At 44.5% G+C, this 19,967-nt stretch overlaps 1 protein-coding gene across 1 annotated transcript in view; it reads right to left on the bottom strand.

The window, feature by feature from the left end:
* KLHL2 (kelch like family member 2) overlaps nucleotides 1–7,463 on the bottom strand; it is a 104,947-nt gene extending 97,484 nt beyond the window's left edge. Inside the window, exons 1-2 of the mRNA XM_077815431.1 lie at nucleotides 7,343–7,463; nucleotides 1,779–1,904 (exon numbers count right to left, since the gene is read on the bottom strand). Coding sequence (XP_077671557.1) covers nucleotides 1,779–1,904; nucleotides 7,343–7,365 — 149 coding nt within the window. The 5' untranslated portion in view covers nucleotides 7,366–7,463. The remainder of the gene's footprint in view (nucleotides 1–1,778; nucleotides 1,905–7,342) is intronic.
* Nucleotides 7,464–19,967: the final 12,504 nt, after the last annotated feature.

Here is a 19,967-nt window from a genome sequence, read left to right as displayed (position 1 = left end):
GATTTGCTTGGCACCATTCCCATTTAAACTTCTCAATTGTTTCTAAATACAAAACAAAAACTGCTTGTACTCTCTCAACAGCAATCCTGACTTTAATAAATCCTGAAAATTGAAGTACATTTTTAAAATAATAATCCAGGGCCTTCAACAATGAACTCTGCTGGGAAGTCAGCTCCCTTTGCCCACAATGAAACAGCAAAACTGAGATTGGGTTTGTTACTTCTGGGCATGATACAACCTACGATTCATTCTTAGACGTGACCTCTATTTCTACACTCTCCCTCCACTCACTTGACCCTGCAGCTCTGCCACATTCCTTGAGATTGTGAATCTGGTTACCATAATCCTTGGAGGAACAAGAAATGTGGTAGGGTGTAGCATGACAGCCATTCAGTTTGGTCAGCAGTGTAAGGATGGGCAGGAACATTTAGAAGGGGATAGCTTACTCTCAGGCTATGTATAATGTCTTTTACTATACGGTCGGCGTGATGTAGATTGCAATCTCTTTGGGGCAGGGACTATCTCCATGTTTGTCCGGAGTGGCACAAACTGTCAAAGTTCAATAAATAACTAAGTATGGCCACAGTGTCAGTAGCAGCGAGAAGATATAGCCACATGCAACGAGTGAGAATCAAATATTGAGGCAAACTTTACTAACAGATACAAATTGTTGTTTTATGCCAAAAGAGGTTAATATTTTTAGGTAAGGTAGGGAAAAAAGGTAGGTATATGAAGTTTAAAATCTCAGGCTTTGTCTATAGTAGGGAAATTCTGCAAAAATTTTGCATCGTCAACACCTATTCAGCTGAACCAATGTTAGCAACTGTTGTAAGACCAGCTATAAACAGTTTTGAGTACCACATCACCTAGTTCTCTTACTAAATATTCTAATTGACATGATACTAAGAACAGTATCAACACAGGGCTTCCAGTGTTGCAATGGTTGGAAACTTGACAACAAAAATATCTTAATGCATAAGAGGCCTATGTGAAAAGTGACCTCTTAACTGAACCTGTTTGGAATAAACTGTGCAACAGATAGCGCCACTGAAACAAACAAAATTCTTCAGATGTTTTTCATACCCCATAAGCAGGCTTGGAAGGATTAGATTTTTATCAGTAAATGTTGGTCAATATCGATTTCACTGTACATACACAAATCCAGGAATGAATATCTCCAACAATAATAACTGAAATTTACAGATAGGCAAAGTAAGAAAAATAATCCTTGATATCTTTAAATCAATGATTTACTTGGTATATTTTGATGTGATGTTAACAATTTGTGTTTTTAATTATTATGAAGTAACTTGAATCTCAATATCTACTATCATGAAACAATTATTGTCTGACCCTCCATAATTTCATGCAACTGTGAAAATTTAAACATATAAAAATAAAAAATGCTTAAAATCTATAATGTTGTTCAACTTTGAAAATTTATACCCAGAAAAATGCTTACAAATAAACACTTATATCTGTTGAAATTATATAAAAAAATCAAACGTTGAATTCTGCCAAGCCCACACATAAGCAATAACTCTGGCTAGCTTGTCAAGGGTGATATGAATATATAATATAGATTCCATCAAATTACTTTATGACTACCAATAAGTTATCACTTTTTAGTTTTATAATTCATCTTATTGGTTTACCTGGAAAACTACGTTTGTGGGATTACACATCCTATTTACGGCAGAAACTTAAATTAAAAAAATTTGTGAACAACTGAAAATGGATGACCCCATACACGTGCATAAAATGAATACAATACGTACCTTCTTAATTCATTCATAACTTTGAAAGCTTTCTTCATATGCCAAGGATTCACTGTAACAGGGCAGTGTTTTTCAGTATTATCATCTTTCAGATCCACAGGCTTCTGATGGCAAAGTTTTGTACATCTATAAACAAACAAGACAAACAAGTTTAGTTAACATTTCTGTCTACTTGAAAATCATGATCCCAATTCTTTTTGCCAAACTTACTTTTTACTCAGAGTGATTTCAAATTCCACATTACCAACACCCTGTACGTGTTTTGGAAAATATACCAGGCACCTAATAATACTAGTCAGAGGAATGCATCTACTAGCCAGGTTGATGATAAAGAAGAATGTTAGCCTAGTAAGCTCCATGAGCAAAGGCACTAGTGAGGAACCCATCCTCTCCCTTACCAATCCTCAGCTTCTGGGAAAGAAATGGGTACTGGAATTTTTAACTAAGTGCTTGGATAGAATTAAGGAGGTAAACAGATTAGGTTGAAAACAGAACTTTTGTGCTAAATAAGATAAATAAATAGGTCAGTAGGCTAAAAAAACAATGTCTTAGCCAGATAAGGTAAGAGGCAGAACACCCAGAGCACCATTTACTGACAATGAGTAAGATAAGTTAGAAATGAAAAGATGAGGTTGAGCATGGGCAATGCATGGACAGAGCATGCTGCACAGGGATTGGTTCCTGCAAAGTAACCAAGCCAATCCAAAAACATTTGATGCAATGTAATATGTAAATATATATATAAAGGAAGAGGCTTTCTGTGTAACTTTGGATGTGTGGTATTTCCTATACTCATCTACACTTGAGTCCGATCAACTCAGGGTAGCTTTGCTTTGTGCCAAATAAAAGAATCTGAGTGACAAAATCTGGAGTTAAACTGAGAACTAGATGAAGCGTTCTCCCAGAACTGGACAAGGTGTTCTAGATAAGATGAGTGGAAAAGATCTCAGACATAATCCCAGCACTGATAAATTTTCAATCTCCCATTTATCTGTCTGTTGGAAGAGAATCAGTCCCCCCCCCCTCCCCCAGCCCTAGGCTGCTGCAACACATCATCTCCCACAGATTCCAGGTCATCCTCCCCCTTTGAAAATTCCAACAGTACCCACTCCTGTTCAGTTTTCCACATCAGCCACATGAAACTGACACGATTATGGGCAATTTCACAGCTATCCACAAGACTCTTCTGAAGACAAGGAGTGAAACTGACCAGACTTTTCTTAATGAGTTTCTGCTGCTTGAAAAGTCTCAGAGTATCAGCAGAGTCAAAAAATCTGTCTGAATTTAAACTTTTTAAAAGAATGTTTAAATTCTACAAACATTGTTTATACCAGCTCCTTTGCTCAGCTGAGCTAGCCAGTAATGAGTAGGCAAGTAGATTTCCAAGCTATGCTATTGTCTATAATGCCTAAAGGCTGTGCTGCTATTCCCACAAAGGAGACAAATTACCATTTCACTTTGTTATACAATATTTACTGGTTTCAGAGTAGCAGCCGTGTTAGTCTGTGTCCGCAAAAAGAAAGGGAGTACTTGTGGCACCTTAGAGACTAACAAATTTATTTGAGCATAAGCTTTTATGAGCTACAGCTCACTTCATCAAATGCATTCACTGGAAATGAATGCATCCAATGAAGTGAGCTCTAGCTCACGAAAGTTTATGCTCAAATAAATTTGTTAGTCTCTAAGGTGCCACAAGTACTCCTTTTCTTTTTACAATATTTACTAGCTCTCATATGTTTATCTGCACTACACAACTTTATTCCCTATCCTCAAAATGACCAACAATAAAGCATGAGTATTTGGCATTCAAATAACTTGTTAGAGGCAGTTCACTCTGACACAAATACTTAAAAAATTTACAGTATCTTATAGTGAAGATTAAATCACTGCTTATAGTTTGTCATGTTTAAATGTTTTTACCAAATTAGGAGGGTCAAATTCAACATAAGATTTAGGGACCTAGAACTCTGATCTGTTTTTTTCACTGCATCTGCTAGAATATTTTTCTGAGCATGTCTGAAGCAGCTTTAAAAAAAAAAAGGACAGCATTTACATGAAGATAATGGCTACTTAAATTTAAGATTTAAACCTGTCATTCTAGATGCACAGTATTCCCACAAATAGGAAAGCAAAGCAATCTTTACTATACCATTCAGAAAAAGAAAAGGAGTACTTGTGGCACCTTAGAGACTAAATTGGTTAGTCTCTAAGGTGCCACAAGTACTCCTTTTCTTTTTGCGAATACAGACTAACACGGCTGCTACTCTGAAACCTGTCATTATATACCATTCAGGATATTGGGTCTAGTAACATAACATTTTGGACCAAACTGCAAGAAAGACAAAAAGCACTGATCCACAAAGGAAGAGAGAATCATCGATAGAAGAGAGAGGTCAGCAAAATAAATATGGTTTTCTACTTCAAACCCCTCGCAACTTCAACATTCTAGAATTTAAAAGTCTGTTTTACAGCTAACTTCTGGGAAGTGTCCTAAACACAATTCAAGTAAAAAGTGTAAAAAGATACAATTCAAGTAAAAAGTGGTTCTGCGGGTAATTAGTAGAAAAATTTTGCATCAATGTTCAAAAAACCAACATTACCAGGTATTTCTTCCTTACATCTGTCACTGTACTACAAAACACCTAAATACAGCATCTGTGGTGCATTTCTTTTACAGTAAACTTTAATTTTCCAATTTATATGCTGTATATAGGGATCATCATTCAGAAATAAAAGCAAGCACTCAAAATGATATACTGAAACTACAGGTATTAGGCAATACATATTGCACCATCAGGTAATTAACGGTGAAGTAAACATTTACTCTTTTACTTCTCTGCTTGCTTACAACACACATCCAAGTCAGCAAAATCTTTTCTACCATAACTTCTCACATTCCAATGCAATACACCACACTCTAAAAACTTTAAGACTATGCCAAACGCTGTCTTTGAGGATTTCCAGACACACTGGCTAAGGTGGAGGGGTTGATTACATATGAATCATAAATTCGTAAGGAGATGATGAAACTGTCAGATTCTAGGTTACAAAACAGCAATATCATAAATTGGCTGTGATGTTATAAAGACCACAATGAATTAAAAAGCCCTCCTTAATATGCATTCTATTTTGGGGGCTGCTTGACATACTTTAAATTACTTTGGATTTGTTTAGTAGTGTCTCCAACTGAGCTACAGTTGTTTGTGACAGCAATTCTATTTTAGTTGTTTCTAGTGGTGCCATATCTGTGGCATCTAAGACTATACTGTAATGAGAAGGGTATGATGCACATACATTAGACCACAGGGTAGACAGCCGGGATGAACCTTAACCTAAGCATGGTGGAGGCATGTGGCTTGAATCTTCAATACACTGATGCTATAAAAGATCTTCCAGTTGTCCTGATTATCATGCTTAACTAAATAGGGTGAAAACAACGTGGTTGGCTGAACCAGAGCAATGGTCAAACTCAAACTACCTTTACTCTGCCTATCCTATTCATGCAGCCCTCCCTGTTTGATGATCCTTGCTCCTCCTGAAATTTCAGGACTACAATAGCTACACTTTGGAGCTCCTGAGAAGTAGGGAAAGTTTAAACATTCTGGGGTAATATATAACCTCACTTGCATGTCAGATTACAACACACATGATGATGTAGGGAGAAAAGATATAATGCAGGATCTCTCACATCATCCAATCCTGAATTTGTATAAAAAAATGGGAGTCTAGATCTGCATATAGGCATGCAACACATTTACTGAATACCAGAAAACAACAGATGGGACCCAGTTGTCATTTCTAACTTCATATGTCAAAGTCTTGACCTGTCAGATCTTTGAAGAGCAGAAAGTAATGCCACGTACACAGAGTAGAGTTTTCATAAGCATATTCACTTCCACTATCCCATACACACCACCCCATCATGGTTAATTCCTTCTGTCTTCAATCTTCTCCGAACTCATCCAAAATCCGGGCTCCTACAAACAGCAAAAGGCTGCAAGATTTGTTGAAGACAGGCCTCTTTTTGGAAGACAGCTTGGGAAAGCACAAATTTACCATAAGAGATAAAGAAAGGAACAGCGGGTGGTATATTTTTCCATTTATGCGTAACAGTGTGGGGAGAAGGTGCCTCTAGTAATTTTTTGGTCAACTGCCAAACCCTGGGTATTAGAGAGATGGGTAAGTTAATACACTCCAAATCCTGGGCACAAAGGAGGTAATATGTTGCTTACCTTTAGTACAAAGAAAACACATGGCTGCCAGTTACAAAAGTAAAATTACTGTACCAGGAAGGAAAGGGGGTTTGCAAGTACCATGGGCAGGGAAGGAGTTACACACCTATACATAATACTATGGCTCAATCACTGGAACACTCGTGCTTCAAATTTGAGGAGGTTTGGGACTATGGAATTGGTAACATGTTGTTAAATATTGAGAAGCAGAAAATATACATATCTTCATAAACCACTCATGTAACTGCTTATTGCTTAGCAACCCTGCTTTTAAGAAAGCCACTACATCCACATGCCTGAACACTCTAGAAATCTCTTAATCTAGTGATACATCTCGGCGCATGCATATGTATGCATATACAATGCCAGCAAATGAGTGTGGGTGATATTTTAAATGTTTCATATTGTCTTCAAAACCATTCTTCATAAAACAGATGCTATAAAAATGTCTATAGCTAATGCAAAAATGAGAGGATCTCGGGCCAAGATGAGGGAGATTTAACAGGGTGGTTACACATTTCCCTTGAAGACTTCCTTAATGAGGGTGCTATTCCCCTCCTGGGGAACAGATTTTAAGGGCATTCCTTAGCATCTCCTCTCCTGGTCTTATGGATTGGGAGTGCATTTTATCATGTTTTCTGCTGACCATCTTCAATCTTGCTCACTTTCTGCGATCTCCCTCATTCACCTGCCTCTGCTTGTGACAGCCTTTAAGAGTTCTTTATGGAACACCGCCATGCCTGGCACTGTACAAGGTACAACGAGACAGTCCGCCCCCTGAAGATCTTACAGTACTAGGGCAAAACAAGAAGTATTATTAAAATCCTGCAGACACCTTGCCCACTACTACGTTTCACCTGTTGGGTGCTCCTGTTCTGAGACCTATCCCGCGAACCCAGGCGGGGAATGGGACAGCAGCATTAACACAATCCAGCAGGGCTATAACTGTGCAAGGCTTTAACGTGTCCTAACGCCACCAGGGCAGATGGGACCCGGAGCCCGCCGGCAGGTGGGAGACGCACATTCTGCCGGGTCCCCGGCAGCGGCGTCCGGGGCTCCCCTGCCGGGATCGCGCTGAGCCGGAGGAAGGAAGGGGACGAGCCCGAGCAATGGGCACTCAAGGCACCGCGGTACCTGGGCACCAGGAGGGGGACCCCGCAGCTGCCGCCTCCCTCCGGGCAGGGGCTGCCGGAGACCAGGACAAGGGGGAAAGGGGCCGCTCCCCTGCCCGGAGGCCATGGGGGGAGACACCGCCGGGGATTCCCTACCGTCATCAGCAAGGCGCGCCCGGGGCTTCCCTGAGGCCCCCCTCTCCCGCCCGCCCGCACTCACACCGGCGGCAGCAGCATCTCCATCGCGGCTCCGCGCAGGCTTCCTCCTCAGAACGCGGGCACGGCACGTTGCCGCCTGCACCATTCCAGCCGCGCGCGCCCGGGCACCCGCCGCCGCCGCCGCCGCCTCTCCCCTCCCGGGGCCCCCCTACCACCGCCGCCGCCCAGCGGGAGCCGGGCTCCCATCCATCTGCCCGCCAGAGCCGGCTACGATGCCCCTGCCGGGCGCCACTAGCCCAACCCACTTCCGGGTTCCATCCGGGAGGGCGGTGACGGCGCAACGTCAGCACGCAGCCTCGCAGTGAGCGGGACGCCCACAAGCTTCGCGCCATGCGCCAGCGTCTCCCAGCCGGGGCGTGGGGCACGAGGGCCTGGGCTCTGCAGCGGCCGGGCGCCGTGGGGAGTCAGGAGGGCTTTGCGGGGGTGGGCCCGTTGTGCAGGGGAAGCTGGAGCTGCAGGGGGACCCCCCCCACCACCACCAAACGCTGCCTCGGCACGGCCCGGGGCCTGTTGGAAGAAGGAAAATGACCCTGCAACTGCGCTAACAGGTCCCCGCTTTCCGTAAGTCTGATGCCACCGCTGCTGGAATCGTGCGTCCCCTTCTCGAGCCCTCCGGTCCAGAAGGCTGTTGCTAAATTGGAAGAGGTTCCGGAAGGAGTCACAAGAATGATGAAAGGATCAGAAAACATGCCTCACGGTGACCGACTGGAGGAGCTCAATCTATTTAGCTTAACAATAAGAAGAGTAAATAGTCTATAAGTACCTACCTGGGGAACAAATATTAAATAGTGGGCTCTTCACTCCAGTGGAGAAAGGTGGAACACAAGTCAATGGCTTGAAGTTGAAACAGATTCAGGCTGGTAATAGGGTGTACATTTTTAGTATTAATTAACCATTGGAACCATAGGCACTGACTCTGTGGGTGCTCTGGGGCTGGAGCACCCACAGGGGAAAAATTGGTGGGTGCTCTGCACCCACCAGCAACTCCCCGCCCTCCCCCAGCTCACCTCCTCCTCTGAGCGGGCCTTCCTGGCTTCTCCTCCCATTGCTTCCTGCCACGAAACAGAGGAGGAGCAGGAATGCAGCATGCTCAAGGGAGGGGGTGGGGATTTGGGGAAGGGGTGGGGCAGGGGTAGAGTCACAAGTACCCACCGGTGCCAGGAGAAGTTGGCACCTATGATTGGAACAATTTACCGAGGGACATAGTAGACATGTTTTCTAAAAGATATACTTTGGGAATTATTTAGGGAAGCTCTGTGGCTTGTGTATACAGGAGGTCAGACTAGATGATTACAATGGTCATAGGTGACAGCTTCCTCCGGACCTGTAAGGGGTACTCAACCTCCCACTCCGCACCAGGTCCCACCCCCTTTCCCCAAACCCTCAGCCCCAACCCCCACCCCTGCCTCTTCCTGGCCCCGCCCTGCCTCTTCCCTTCAAGTTCTGCCCCCCTCCCCGAGTGTGCCCCATCCGTGCTTCTCCTTCTCCTTCCTAGAGCCTCCTGCATGCTGTGAAATAGCTGACTGTGGCAGGCAGGAGGCACTGGGAGAGAGAGGGAGGAGCTGATGGGCAGGGGCTGCCAGCAGGCAGAAAGTGCTGGGGGGAAGGGAGGAAGCTGATTGCCGGTGTGTGCTAAGCACCCGCTAACTTTTTTCCATGGGTACTCCAACACGTATGACAATGGTCCCTTCTGGCCTTGGAATCTGTGAATCCTTCTGAGGGGCTCAGAGCATTCTATAAAAGGTGGGTATTATCCCCATTTAAAAATAGTCACCATTTTCAAGTTGTATAATAAATAAGCATGCTCCAAGAGAACATAAATGAACAGCACAACTAATTTATCTCAACAATTACACATAATAATCCTAACAACCTAACCAGTGACAATTAAGGCCACTGAGGATTTTGAGAAAGACAAATCTCACAGAAGAGAATTTTAAACTAAGCAAGACTCATCATTAACTACATTTTAAACCTACAAGACTAACTTATGGGTGGTATTGGTCAACAGCAGGCCTCCCCTAGTTATGATTGCAATTGAGTTCACATTATTATCTTGATTTTTGCATATCCCCATTCCAAAATCTTGATTGCTTTGTGGCAGATGGGCCTCTGTGTTACTGGCAATTATAATTTTATAACAGGTATGTTTTTTTCACAAGAGCTGTCTTGCACCCAGTGCTGTTCAGTATTAGAATGTTCCATAAAGGTCTGGTTTGGATTCCTAGAAAGTTGGGGACATCGAGGTGGCACTTTCTGTAAACAGAGTTTGGGTCACACCCATCCTCACATGCAGAGCACACCTCTTCTGGTGCTGTTGTTGTGGTCTGTCATGGCTGGTTTTCCTTCATTTCACTCTGCCCCCTTGAGTCTGGGGACACATAGAAGGGTTTTATTTGGGGGGATATCATTCCCCCTTCTCAGTAACTCTTCTACCAGATGTTCTTGGTTCCTGAGGGTGTGGATGATGATTCTGAAGTGCTAGCTCTTCCATCTGATGTGGTCCATGCATCTACTGTTGGGGCTCATCCACTTTCATCACCGTTGGGAAACTTGGTCCTCATCCACAGTGTCAGCTGTTGGCATTTGCTCATTGCTCTGAGCAGGAGCCTTTATCAGGTAGTCAGACACAAAGCTCATGTAGGCATGGAAGACCACATCCTGAAGAACTGCAGCTTATGCCATTTATGCCACTACCCATTACTATGGAAGAGCAACCTTCCATCCACACCAAACTCAAGGTGTGGCACTTGTTGTTAGACCGCTCTAGCACGGACTTTAGCCACATGAAACCTCTATTCTCTAGGCTTACTCTATGCTTGGCTCCAACATCATTGTGGATACATCTGTTGTTGTGTCCCATGCACCAGCTGTGGAAAAGGACCCATTCTAGTACCAGCTAGTAGAAACATTCCAGTAACACTGCCACATGACACACTGTTAGTGCTTGGTGATTTCAGTGCTGTGACTGGCTGCAATCGAACTAAGTATGAAATCCAGAGACCCGTAATAGGTCCCTTTGGTTCGATTTCCCAAATGACACCACTACCTGGCTTTTGACGTATACCACCTTGTCTGTGGGTCTTTGGCGATTCAGAAGCACCAGCAAACTCAGAACACAGACTGGTTGTCACTCAGCTCTCATTGCATCTTCCAACTTCTTGCAAACCAGATGTTCGCTACCAGTACAATGTCCAGAATCTTTCTGAGGATCTTGTTGAAGCCATGAAATACACGCAGGCCATCATGGATCACATATGTAACCTCAGTACCCGCATGGACGATGTGGAGATCACCTGGAATAGTATATGTAACACTGTCACATTCCACTGCTGGAACAATCAGCGTCAGATGGTTATCCAAGACAGCTTGGCTTTCTGAAGAAGGCTTTGTTATGTTATCGAAAAAGGTAGAAGCACATAAGCAGACGGATGTCCAAGAATGTAAACTGCTAAAAGGCATTTTCTGGACCATGGCAAAATGTGACCGTGAGATCTATGTCAATTCCCTCGCCGACGAAGCAGAGGACAGCCTAAAGAACAGTCTGCATCCTGCCTACCAAGCCATCACCCACCTGGCTGGCAGCCATAAACAGCCTTCTAATATCCCTATTATGAAACCAGATGTCTCTGCTCATTGATGGAGGAGGTGCTAAACAGATGGAAAACACATTAAAGCATGCTGAAGCACAGACTTGCTGATGACTGTCTAGAGCTACATGATCTGGCAAACCTCACAGCTGTAGATCCAGGAACAAACATTGATCTTTGGTAACTCAAGGAATATGAAAGGCCAACCAAGAGTTAAACAATGGACATGCTGCTGGACCTGATGGTATTTCATTGCAGCTGCTCAAAGGTGCCTTGGAACCAGTGAGCACCAGCCTGCATCAACTGTTTTTAGAAGTGTGAGCATCAGGAAAAGTACCAATAGACTGGAAAGACAGCATCATAGAGTCCCTATACAAGGGCAAGGAACCTTGCACCGATTGTGCCAACTACAGGCCAGTCTCGTTATTGGTCCCTGGAAAGGTCTTTGCTTACATTCCCCTTGGTAGGATGCAGTTGTTCCTTAACAGACATTGTCATCCACAGCAGTCAGGTTTCACTGCAGGGCAGTCAACAATGCTGGTGTTACCCTCTGGCTTCTGGCTGAGCTGCATCAAGAATTTAACAGTATGCTTCATGTGGCATTTTGATTCAGTTGACAGAACTTTGGTTTGCACTGGAAGGAGTTGGTGTTCCAATATTCTGCTAACTCTGATGCGCAATCTTCACACTTGTATTGTTGTGAGAGTAGGCGCTGGTTCCTGGCCTTCACTGTGTTTCTGCATCACCTCAGGTGTGCAGCAGGGATGCATTCTTGTCCCGGTACTATTCTGTCAAGCTATCAACTGGATATTAATACTTACTGCTCCATACGTTACAATCAAGTTTGGTCAAGAAGAGTTTAGCGTCATCAGCGAAGTTTTGGTCAGTGTCTTGCTCATGCAGAAGTCGGAGAACTTCAGCCCCCCACTGCAAAGTTTTCAAGACACTGCCTGCACTCTGGCGTCGAACATCTCATGGCAGAAGACAAAGGACCAGAACCTTGGAGTGGGTCACCAGACCCCCCCCCCCCCGCAGTGCAGGTGGGGTTGCATGCTGTGGAGAGAGTTGACGAGTTTATCTAATTAGACTGCAAGCAGAGTTCAAATGGTCACAGCAAAATAGATGAGCTTTGACAAATAGGCCTCACCACTTCCTGCATGAAGTCCATATCTTACTTATGAATGCAAAAATGTCTTTACACTGAGACAAAGTTCAGGATCTATCAAACCTGTGTACTACCTGTCTTACTATATGGGTCAGAAACCTGAACCCTCTTCAGGCAGACTTACAGTGGCCAGAGGCATTCCATATGCATTGTCAGTGCCAAATAAAATGCATAAAATGGTTTGACTTTGTGCGAAATGTCACAATCTTGCAAAGATCTGGCCTTCCTTCAATTGCTCACTATATGCAAAAGTGGCATTGCTTGCTCTTTAGCCTTGTCACAAGGATGGACTAAAACACTACAGCACACCGTACCCTCAAACTCTCCATTGACATGTGAAGGGGTGCCTTCCCTGAACCTGCCTGGTGACACCCATAGGGCCGTCCCAGAGATTCGTGGTTTCAGGAGTGAGCTGGCTCTGGGAACTTTACTACATGACACCTGGTGTGATATGTATGTTCCCCCAAAAAGTCAGCTGTCTCTAAATTGGTGCATAACATCTGGGGTTAAGAGGGAAGTTTTCTACGACATTTGAAATGAACTAGACAAGAGGTTCCTAAATTATGACATCCTTAAAAAGAGTTCAACAGAATTTAACAAGGCTACTAGCCTGTTTGACTTTTTGCTGAGTGTTGGAGTTCAGGAACTCTGGCACTTGGTAACAGATTAGTCCACCAGACGCTGAGTATCCTAGCTTAGCAAAACAGTTGCCTTTTGAAAATCCCTGAACCGGAGTACTCATCAAGCATCAGATCATGCAGATTCAGAGAGCCCAGAGCTGAACTTTCAGAACTTCTCCAACACTCACTCTCAACTTTGAAAGCTTTCCTTACTGTAACAGCATCCAAAACAAAGCACTCAAATTCCCTACTGTGTGCCTAAATGGCCCCCTTTGAAACTGACTTACATGAGTCAGTGGTAGATCAAGAAATAAAACCCAGAGCTACGCACATATACCATTAAATCATGCAGTAAGAAACAACCAAAAGCAAATCATTTGTATTATGTATTATTTTAATGTGCATTTAGATTGTCAGAGGTGTATTGCTTTCACTTGCCTGTAAAGCGTCATGTACTTAAGTGGTGCTGTGTAAGTGAAAGAACGACAATGTCTAGGGAGAAATCCTTCTCAATTCCTCACTAAAAGTTCGGAACAACCAAAGAAAAAGACAAACCTTCCTCTCCTTTCTCCAAAGAATCCATCTCAGGATTTACACTGGGATTAGTGTAGTCTAGAATAAGACAGATAGTTCAGATATTGACAAGACTAAAGATGATCCAATGGTGGGGGCACTAGCTTGGGACTTGGGAAACTTCGGTTCAGTTTCCTGCTCTGCCACAGACATCCTGTGTGACCTTGAGACTTACTCTTTCTCTGCCTCAATTCTCCATCTGGGATAATAGCACCTTCCTATATCCTAGGGATGTTGTGAAGATAAATATATTAAAAACTGGGAGGCGTTCCGATACTACAGTAATGGGGAATCATGTAAATACCATAGATATTTGTATATGTCACCACATAAGGCTTGATTTCCAAAGGTGCTGAGCATCATCCATACTTTGAGTTGGAAATAAATAGGAGATGTGGCTAAGGAAAATTAGGCAACAGTCAGTTAATTCAGTATTGAGTTAGAGCAGAGGTGGGCAAACTATGGCCCACAGGCCACATCTGGCCCACAGGACCCTCCTGCCCAGCCCCCGAGTTCCTGGCCCTGGAGGCTCGCCCTGGCCCCTCCTTTGCTGTGCCCCCTCCCCCACAGCCTCAGCTCACTGCACCGCCGGCACAAGGCTCTGGGCGGTGGGGCGGCGAGCTCCTGGGGCTGCACAGCTGCAGAGCCCGGCCTGACCCGGTGCTCTGTGCTGCTCGATGTGTGGCTGGCTTCAGCCGGGTGACGCAGCTGCCTGTCCTAGTGCAGCCATGCCGCCAGTCACCAGTGCTCCAGGCAGCGCGGTAAGGGGGCAGGGAGCAGGGGAGTTCGGAATGGTGGTCAGGGGGCAAGAGTGTGGATAGGGGGTCAGGGTGGGCAGGGGGGCAGTCAGGAAGGAGAACGGGGGCAGTCAGGGGACAGGGAGAAGGGGTGGTTGGATGGCGTGGAGGGGGATGTCGGGGGATAGGAGGCAGGGGCCGGGGCCGGGTCGCGCCTGGCTGTTTGGGGAGGCACAGTCTCCCATAACTGGCCCTCCATACAATTTCCGAAACCTGATGTGGCCCTAAGGCCAAAAAGTTTGCCCGCCCCTGAGTTAGAGCCTAACTCCGAGCCTGACCACTAAGGGCACTTTACACCAATGTGGCAGAGTGGTGTAAAGGAATCTTAGGCTTTTAGTGTTTTAAAAGTGTACTGAAAAGACAAAATACTGGACTTTTGCCTCTTTTTGCTTTTTTATGATAAGGTCTGAAAAGATTTTCTCAACAACAAAGAGTTTCCTCTTTAGCTTAAACAACGAGGAGTCCTTGTGGCACCTTAGAGACGAACAAGTTTATTTGGGCATAAGCTTTCACGGGCTAGAACCCACTTCATCAGATGCATGGAGTGGAAAATACAGGAGCATGTATAAATACATAAAAAGATGAGTTGCCTTACCAAGTGTGAAGTCAGTCTAACGAGACAATTCAATTAATATTAGGATACCAAGGGAGGAAAAATAACTTTTGAAGTGGTAATGAGAGTGGCCAGTTTCAAACAGTTGATAAGAAGGTATGAGTAACAGTAGGGGGAAATTTAGGTATAGGTTTTGTAATGACCCAACCACTCCCAGTCTTTATTCAGGCCTAATATGGTGAATTAATTTGCAAACTGGACACCAAGTTCTGCAGTTTCACATTGGAGTCTGTTTTTGAAGGTTTTTTTGTTGAGGAATTGCCACTTTTAGGTATGTTATTGAGTGACCAGGAAGATTGAAGTGTTCTCCTACTGGTTTTTGAATGTTATAATTCCTGATGTCAGATTTGTGTCCATTTATTCTTTTGCGTAGAGCCTGTCCGGTTTGGCCAATGTACATGACAAAGGGGCATTACTGGCACATGATGGCATATATCACATTGGTAGATGTGTAGGTGAACGAGCCCCTGATGGTGTGGCTGATGCAGACCTAAAAGTGGCAATTCTTCAACAAAAAAGCTTCCAAAACAGACTTCAAAGTGAAAGAGTGAAAGAGTAATACCTGCTTTAAAATTAATCCAAAATGAATCAGTCTCTCACCAAATGACCAAGATTTACTAATTCTAAAAAATCTTTTCGTAAAATAAGTAAAGGCCTGTGTTAGAGGAACACATTCTAGGAAGAAAATGTTAGATGTCACTTGAGTGAAGAATAAATAAAGGGATACAACAATCTTTATCTATGTTTTTAATAACACCTGAGATTATTAAGACTAAAAGCAATTTAAGAACACAATTTACTTTTGACTGTCTAGGTTTGTTGATCTTTAAAATTCCTCTCTGCTTCAACAATGAAAGCCACTGGAATCATTTTTGCTTCCACTCTGTTGCCATGCTGGAATAGTTAATTTGCTAACAGTGCAATGGAACGTTTGAAGGGAAGGGATTAACACATTTGCACTGGAGTTTTAAAAAAAAAAATTGAAACATTTGCATTAATCAAGCTCCTTTTTACAGTCTAAATTTTGAACACTACACAGTTTTGAAGCTGCCCCTGCTCAGGAGGTACCCAGAAATGTTTGCATATTCGCGGAAGACAGGCTGCTTGCTACAGCTTTGAAAGAGCTGTTGCAAAATCTGCTTGCTAGGCAATCTGTAGCAAGTGGACTAGCTAGCAATAATGCTTTCTGAAGTGCAGATTTACGTGTTCCTTCCATTCTGTTCAGTACAGAATATATATATAGGTGTTACATAAGCCATTCTTGCTTCAGTACATTAGATTAGTACAATTCCTTGTCACATCAGACCTTCAGGTTTCCACATACAGAAGTGAACTGGTATAGAACTCAGCTCTGCCAGGGCGGAGCATTCTTTTACTCTCACTGGGTCACATGACCTAATTGCATCCAGTCAATCCTTAGTTCAAGGGGCTACATCAGGCTACCTAACCATTGAGTGATGTGTGGAAGCTTAAGATGCTGTCTTCTATGTTGTGTTGAGACAGTGGTGATCCCCTCACTTTCATAACTCCTAAATGTACACACTAAAACTTTGCCACTTTGTTAGGGTGTAGCAGAGTAGTCTGATTCTACCCCTTATTAACCAGACAGAATTGAAGCATTATATGAACCACTTCACATTTCCCGTGCAGCCACATGTTTCATTCTTTTGCAGTGTTCATTTCCTTTTGACCCTCTTCAGGCTCCATTTTAAATTTTTAATGTTAGTTCAACTTTTAAAAACCTTGATTCTTTCTATATTGTTTTCTTTGAATATGAGCACATTTTGAAGGGCAGCATGCAGAACCAGAGCCTTGCAGAGGTTTAGCTGATCGCCATATTTGGGGTTGGGAAGGAATTTTCCTCCAGGGCAGATTGGAAGAGGCCCTGGAGGTTTTTCACCTTCCTCTGTAGCATGGGTCACTTGCTGGAGGATTCTCTGCTCCTTGAAGTCTTTAAACCATGATTTGAGGACTTCAATTGCTCAGACATAGGTGAGAGGTTTTTCGCAGGAGTGAGTGGGTGAGATTCTGTGGCCTGCGTTGTGCAGGAGGTTGGACTAGATGATCATAATGGTCCCTTCTGACCTTAGTATCTATGAATCTAGGTTTACAGGGGCCCAGGGCAAAATGTGAAATTGAGGCCTCCCCCACCCTTCCAAAAATATTACCACTGTAGAGGGGCCAGGGTGGGTTGGAGAGCAAGTCTGCACCGCACTCACTCTGCAGTAGCAGATCCTGTCCCACAGGGTTGGCGCTAGCTCCCTGCTCCAGGTGTTGCAACCTGCTCCTCGGGGTTGAAGTGCCACTCAGATTTGGCCTGGTGGCCCCTCAATCATGACGAGGGGCCACAGGGCCTAATTTCAGTGAGTGGCATTGCAACGCTATGCGTGGGGGTCATAGCACCACTCTGGTTCAGAGGAGGCCTGCTCAAACGGGAGGCTTAAGGCAAACTGCCCATTTTGTTCCCGCACACACACCTTCTAGGACTCTGCTCAGAGCTGTAAAAGTAAAAATAATTGTACTATAAACCCAACCATGTAAAATAGTCATGAGAGAGCAACTCCTTTTAAGGCGTCTCTAACCATCACAAGATAATTCCCTTAAATAAAGTGTTTGAATTTTGGGGGGGATTCGGTCTTATCAGAGGGTTCACATACAGGCTCATATTTGGACCCTTTATAAAACCTTTTAGGGAACAACTTGATTCTTGAAGATGTTTATTATAAAGCAAATTGAACAATTTACTTATCTGAAGAAATATTTAACAGAATGCTTTCTAGAAAGTGCCTTCATTTTGGAGAGAAGGAATCGGCTCAAATGACCTGAATGTATTGATGAGACTCAGTAATCTGCTTAGGTCTGCCCTATAACACCCCTTTATCCACCCATAAATAGGGTAGGTAGTTCCAAAGGAATACTGGCACTCTGAACTTGCAATGCCTCTTAATTGTTGCACAGTACTTAGCTACCATAGGGTTAGAAGCCTTAGCAGTATATCTAATATAGACAAATAGGTTACTGATACATCTTCACATGGAAAGAAGAGACCAACGTGGAAGTTATATTTAATGTTTTATTGTTGTCAGTTGAGCTATGAAAAGTCCCAGCTATTTATATCATTCTGCAGGGCCCTTGCAAGAGGAAACAACATAAGATGCTACTGCAAGTAACATCCTGGTGGAAAACTCTGTGAGTGAGAGAGGCTGCACAGCTGATGATGAAAAAAATAGCCTCACCATACCTTGCTAACTGTTAAACTATTTGTGATTTCTTTCCTGATTATTGCTTAATTTTCCTGGATTTTGCTCTGGATATTTTATGTAACTCTATGTATTTGTTATAGTTTTGTTTGGAAGATTCTTCCTAATGAAAATTTTTCTGCCTTTTGACAAACTTTTCAAGGCTTCTTTGTCCATCATAAAATTAGCAAAAAGGGGACAAGATCACTTTTTCTCACTGCATGTCATTAAAGCACGCCTGAACCAGTCCTTCAATAGGTTCTGCAAGGGCAAACTCCTGCATGAAAGCTGAGCTACAGGGAGCTGCACACAGAATTAATAGCAGGTTCAACACTGACATTTCTAACTATTGCCTCCTTTATTTATCATTTTGTCATCCTATGGATATCTGTCCAGCACTAACTAAACTCCCAACCTCTTGTTCCAGAATACACTGGACCCAGTGTAAAATCTGAAATGGATTCTTTGCAGATGATGGAAATCTCCCAGAGAGCAGAGAACCAGTCAGCCAACAACAGGGACAGGGCTGAGAAGGATCTTCCAGTAGGAAAATGCGCAAGGGGAGAGCAGGAAAATGTGTAGCAGACAAAGGAGAAGGGGAATAGACTAGGACAGTGGTTTTCAAACTTTTTTTCTGGCGACTCAGTTGAAGAAAATTGTTGAAGCCCACGATCCAACGGAGCTGGGGATGAGGGGTTTGGGGTGTGGGACGGGCTCAGGGCTGGGGCAGAGGGTTGGGATGTGGGGGTGAGGGCTACAGGGTGGAGCCGGGAGTTAGGAGTTTGGATGTGGTAGGGGGCTCTGGGCTGGGGCAGGGGTTTGGGGTGTAGGAGGGGGTCAGGGCTCTGGGCTGGGGATGCAGGCTCTGGGGTGGAGCTGAGAATAAGGGGTTTGGGGTGCAAGAAGGGGCTCTGGGTTTGTGGGGGCTCAGGGCAGGGGAGTGGGGTGTGGGGTTGCCTCAGGCTGCTCACAGCCTGTCCTGGCACTGTGGACTGTGCTGCGCCCTGGAAGCAGCCAGCAGCAGGTCTGGCTCTCGCACGCAGGCACCGCCCCTCCCCCCCCCCAGCTCCCATTGGCTGATTCCCGGCCAATTGGAGTGCAGAGCCAGTGCTCAGAGTAGGGGAAGCACTCAAAGCCCCGTGGCCCCCGCCCCGCCTAGGAGTCGGACCTGTTGCTGGCCGCTTCCGGGGTGCAACAGGTAGGGACTAGCCTGCCTCAGCCTGGCAGCACCACCGACAGAACTTTTAATGGCCTGGTCGGCGGTGCTGCACCTAGGACAGAAGAATCCCATGCACCGCTACAGACTAGGGACCGAATGGCTCGGCAGCAGTTCTGCAGAAAAGGACCTAGGGGTTACAATGGATGAGAAGCTGGATATGAGTCAACAGTGTGCCCTTCTTGCTAAGAAGGCCAGTGGCATTTTGGGATGTATAAGTAGGGGCACTGCCAGCAGATCGAGGGACGTGATCGTTCCCCTCTATTCGACATTGGTGAGGCCTCATCTGGAGTACTGTGTCCAGTTTTGGGTCCCACGCTACAAGAAGGATGTGGAAAAATTGGAAAGAGTCCAGGAGGGCAATGAAAATGATTAGGGGTCTGGAACACATGACTTATGAGGAGAGTCTGAGGGAGCTGGGATTATTTAGTCTGCAGAAGAGAAGAATGAGGGGGGATTTGATAGCTGCTTTCAACTACCTGAAAGGGGGTTCCAAAGACGATGGAGCTAGACTGTTCTCAGTGGTAGCTGATGACAGAACAAGGAGTAATGGTCTCAAGTTGCAGTGCAGGAGGTTTAGGTTGGATATTAGGAAAAACTTTTTCACTAGGAGGGTGGTGAAGCACTGGAATGCATTACCTAGGGAGGTGGTGGAATCTCCTTCCTTAGATGCGTTTAAGGTCAGGCTTGACAAAGGCCTGGCTGGGATGATTTAGTTGGGGATTGGTCCTGCTTTGAGCAGGGGGTTGGACTAGATAACCTCCTGAGGTCCCTTCCAACCCTGATATTCTGTTCTACGACAGTGCCTTACTG

The sequence above is a fragment of the Eretmochelys imbricata genome, chromosome 4, assembly GCF_965152235.1.
Source record: "Eretmochelys imbricata isolate rEreImb1 chromosome 4, rEreImb1.hap1, whole genome shotgun sequence".
Classification (NCBI taxonomy): Eukaryota; Metazoa; Chordata; order Testudines; family Cheloniidae; genus Eretmochelys; species Eretmochelys imbricata.
Note: the sequence above shows the minus strand (reverse complement) of the source record. Positions and strands in the feature narration are given on the sequence as shown.